Consider the following 4,037-nt stretch of genomic DNA (forward strand, 5'->3'; position numbering starts at 1 on the left):
TTCCCAAACTCTCTGGTTTCTTTAAACCATGCAGGAAGCCCAGCACAATGCATAGACAGGAAAGAAGAGCCTAGGCTGATCAGAGCTTTGAAGCCACAGACACCTTGTCCCTGTAGCAAGGGCAGCAGGACACATGTTGCAGATGAACTGCTTTTATGAGGCTGCTAGAGCCAATAAGGTTGTAAGAAATGACTGTACGTGAGTGAAGATCATCTAGTGCTGTTCTGCTCAATAGAGAGACAAAACTAGAGACAAATGCTCTGGATTCCCTTTCTGCTTTAGATCTTGTTCAAGCAGCTGCCTCCTCTCAGGGGCCTATTCCCTCATCTGTATGTGGGAGTGTTTCCCTGTCCCCCAGAGGATGCTGTGGTTTCTAAACATGAAAAGCATCTGCTATAAAGAAAAATCTCCTGGAAGGGTAGAAGCAAATAGAAAGGGTAATAGAGATGGATGAACTTCTGGGGCTGAAAAATGTGAAATGCAGCAGAAGCAGGAGGAGGTCTGTGGCCACTTGAGGTTGTTTTTCCTTGTCTCCCTCCCTTGCTGGACAGGAGGTGCTATGAGCATTCAGGGATTCTTTGTTGGCATAGCAAAGTCTCCAGAAGGCAGCTGGGGAGAAATACCACTCCTTCCACCCAGTGTTCTAAAGCTCTGGGCTACATGGTACAACAAAGTTATCAAGAGTTGCTCTGTTACATAACACAACTCCCGAATGTGAGATAGGGTTAGAGGCTGGTAACACCAGGGGGGTTCCCTTGGAGTCCCTAGGGATCACTTTCTCTGCCGCTCCTTCCTCGGCAGCGGGGGTCTCCTCATGCTCTTTCCCTGCCCCAGTGTGGGAGGCTGAGCCTGCTGGAGCGTGTCTATCTGCCGTAGAGTCTCTTTCAGCATCTGTGCATCCCTGCACAGCTCCTTTAGATGCTGCTGTCCCCTAAATCCAGGCAGACCGGGCTGCATTTGCCTGCTGCCAGTGTGAGGGGAAGAAAGAGCAAGAGTTCATTAGGGCTTGACCTGAAATGATGTTTTGGCGTTTCTGCTTCTTCTCACAGCTTTGGCAGGTGAGCAGCATCTCTGTCCCTGCCGCCTGCTGGCCCTTGGAATGCACACATGAGCCCAGGTATCACTTCTGGTGAACCCAAGTGGCCGCGTCAGTTTGAAAGGGCGGCTGTTGTTTCACTGTTACCTTTCTAGGCTGGTTACAGCTCCTCCTGCCTGTACTACAGCCTGTGCTTGAAGACACAGAACTACCGTCCTGGAGAAAAGGCATCAAAAGCTTGACAAAGGCTGAAGAGAACACTCTGATTACCCCTTTTCCCAAGAGGGTTCTTTAGCTGAAGTTGCTAAACAGGACCAGACTTGACACCCCGGCATGGGTTTGTGGTTGTTTTATTTCTCGAGCCCTCAGTCCTGCATGGGACTCGGTAATCGGGTGCTGCAGAGGCTCTGGCAAGGCATCAAAGACGCCTGCCCCGCACCCAAGGGTGGCGCAAGATCTCCTCCAGCGCTGGCCTGTCCGCAGGGTGCTTGGACAAACACCAGCGGATCAGATGTTGGCACTCTGGGGAGAGAAACCAGAAAGCGCCGGTCACTTGCAGAAGGCTCCTGCCCAGCTGCTCCCGGCGCCTCCAGGGCCCGGGCTATGCTGCGTGTGCTCAGAGCTGTGCCAGCCTCCCGGCTGACTCTGCCCTTTGCGGGACAGTGGCACGGCAGGACACGCGCCACCTCCTTCAGCCAAGCAGGCCACACCGACCACGTCGTCACGGGCTGCCTCCTGCGGCCAGCTCTTGAGGGCAGATGGGCCTCCCGCGCAGCTGCGTGAGGGCCACGCTGGGCTGCGCGGTGCCATCTGCCAAAGCCTGCCTTCTTGAGGCCAGACACCAACCTGGAGAGACCTGCTGCCAGAAGAAGAGCTGCCCCGACACGATGTCACGGTCCTCCTGGAAGGGCATGTTCCCGCAGACCATGACGTACAGCAGCACACCCAGGGACCAGATGGTTGCCGAATGGCCGTGGTAGCAGCCAAGGCAGATCCACTCGGGTGGGCTGTACATGTGTGTTCCTAGGGGAGACAGGTGGCGCTGTCCAGGTGCAGGCTGCTGGCTTCCAGAGCCTGGTGCCAGCCTCCTGGCGGAAGCAGGGGCTGCACCGGTGGCCACAACTTCCCCCCGAGGCCACCGGGCGTTCCCCAGCCAATTGGCCAAAGCCAAGAAACCGTTCTGCAAGGCAAACAAGGCCAGCGGAGCAGCCCAAGCCCTTGCAGGCCTGCCAAGCCGAGCGGCCGGGGCCTGGCTTTGTGGGCAGGGCTGGCAGCTGGCTCCTGGGGCACAGCATCTGCCCCGTGCCAAAGGGCAGCCGGCAGCCGGCTGAATGCCGCAGCCCACAGCCCAGGAGGGAATGGGGCCGTGCAGTGCCTGGCACTGGGAGCAGGGCCTGGCCTGTGGGCTCACCGGCAAATCGCGTGAAGGCCTGCTCCTGGAGGAAGGTGCCGCAACCGAAGTCGATGAGCTTCAGGTCGCCGCTCTCCGGGTCCACGAGGAGATTCTCTGGCTTGATGTCCCGGTGCAGGACGCCGCAGGCGGTGCAGTGCCGCACGGCCTCCAGCACCTGGCAGAAAAGCCAGCGCGCCATCTCCTCGCACAGGAACCCCTGCTCCAGCAGGAAGGCCAGGAGATCCTGCGATGGCTCCGGACGCTCCATCACCAGCAGGAAGCTGTCAGGCAGCTCAAACCAGTCGAGGAGCTGGATGATGTTGTGGCAGCCAGAGCCCACCTTCTCCATGAGCACGATCTCCATGGGAACACGGGTGCCGTCGGGCTGTGAGGAGGAGACAGTGCCTCCAGCAGGCCTGATACTGCCCTGTGGCTCCGCTGCCTCGTGCCTGGGATGCCCCAGTGCCCCCTTGGGCAGCCTCCCTGGTGCTTGGGCTTCCTCCCGCCCAGGGGATGCTTCGGGGGTGCCCCCCTGCCCGGCCCCATCACCAGTGTTTGGCATCCCCGGGCCCGCGATGCTCCGGCTCGCACGCTGAGCCCACGCCCGCTCCCCCCGCCCTGCGCCGCCTCCCGCCCTGGGGCCCCGGCCTTATCCCTGCCCGCCACGCCCCGCTCTGTCGCGGTGGCCCCGCTCACTCACCAGCTCGTACCACCGCAGGACGCTCTCCCGGGCCACGCGTTTGATGGCCACCTGCAAGCCCACGAGAGACGGGGCTGAGCTCAAGCCCTGCCCCGCCCCGCCCCTGGCCCTCCTCCCGCGCCCCGCCGTCTCGGCCACTTTACCGGACTCCCGTCTGAGAGGCGGATGCCCGAGAAAACGGTGCCGAAGCCACCGCTGCCCAGCTGAGGGCCCAGCTGGTACAGCTCCTGCAGCTTCTTCTTTTGCCCTGCGACCGAGACCGAGCCATCAGCCTTGCGCCCAGGGCCCCCCCGGCCAAGTGCCCGCGAGTAAAGCGAGCCGAGCCACCGCGGGCCACGTTGCTCTGACCTGCTTCCTGCTGCGCGCCGGGCAGCGGCCACCGCCTTGCAGCCGTCGGGCAGGGGAGCGGCAGAGCTGGGGCAGGGGAGCGCGCAGAGGCGGCTGCAGGAGCCGGAGGGCAGCGGGGCAGGGCGTCACCGTCGCTGTCCCCGGCGTCGTGGGCTGGACTCTGCTGTTGAGGACTGCCGGGGCTACAGCCCGAGGACTCGCACAGGGGGGTGTCAGGAGCAGCTGCAAACCAGGGAGGGGTTTTTTGAAGCCGTGGCATCAGAAGCACTGGAAACAGCCAGAGACTCTGCTGCTCTCAAGGGCCCTGGCCTGGCCTGTGGATGCCCCTCAAGAGCCCCGAGGGAGCCTCAGACAGCTCCTCAGAAGATCTCACCTGCTACCAGAAAGGCCTTCCTGGTAGTCGGTGGCCGTCTTGGAGCAGCTTCCTGGAGATGGAGGAACCTCCTGGGTCTCTTGAGGGTCATCTCTGCCACCAGGCACGGGCTGTTGCCAGCTGGCACAGCCGGCACAGCGTCCTGGGAGCTGTGGGCCGGCAACTGCTGGCTCCAGCTCACTTGCTG

At 61.5% G+C, this 4,037-nt stretch overlaps 1 protein-coding gene across 1 annotated transcript; it reads right to left on the reverse strand.

Moving 5' to 3' along the window:
- Window positions 1-1,454: 1,454 nt before the first annotated feature.
- On the reverse strand, window positions 1,455-3,166 carry LOC138102596 (serine/threonine-protein kinase pim-1-like). Its single transcript, XM_069000318.1, has 4 exons — window positions 3,130-3,166; window positions 2,448-2,814; window positions 1,883-2,059; window positions 1,455-1,558 (listed from the first exon to the last, which is right to left on the reverse strand). Exons 2-4 carry the CDS (start codon window positions 2,791-2,793, stop codon window positions 1,455-1,457), a joined length of 627 nt encoding a protein of 208 aa, XP_068856419.1. The 5' UTR covers window positions 2,794-2,814; window positions 3,130-3,166.
- Between the last annotated feature and the right edge of the window lie 871 nt (window positions 3,167-4,037).

Source organism: Aphelocoma coerulescens, unplaced genomic scaffold (genome assembly GCF_041296385.1).
Source record: "Aphelocoma coerulescens isolate FSJ_1873_10779 unplaced genomic scaffold, UR_Acoe_1.0 HiC_scaffold_93, whole genome shotgun sequence".
Taxonomy (NCBI): Eukaryota; Metazoa; Chordata; class Aves; order Passeriformes; family Corvidae; genus Aphelocoma; species Aphelocoma coerulescens.

What these genes read in the sequence shown, in the direction of transcription:
- LOC138102596 (XM_069000318.1), bottom strand. Translation starts at nt 2,793, where the DNA reads ATGGAGATCGTGCTCATGGAGAAGGTGGGCTCTGGCTGCCACAACATC. An exon ending in GGCCTTCACGCGATTTGCCG is followed by an intron (nt 2,060 to 2,447) that starts GTGAGCCCACAG and finishes TGTCTCCCCTAG; the next exon opens with GAACACACATGTACAGCCCA. An exon ending in CTGGCAGCAGGTCTCTCCAG is followed by an intron (nt 1,559 to 1,882) that starts GTTGGTGTCTGG and finishes TTCTCTCCCCAG; the next exon opens with AGTGCCAACATCTGATCCGC.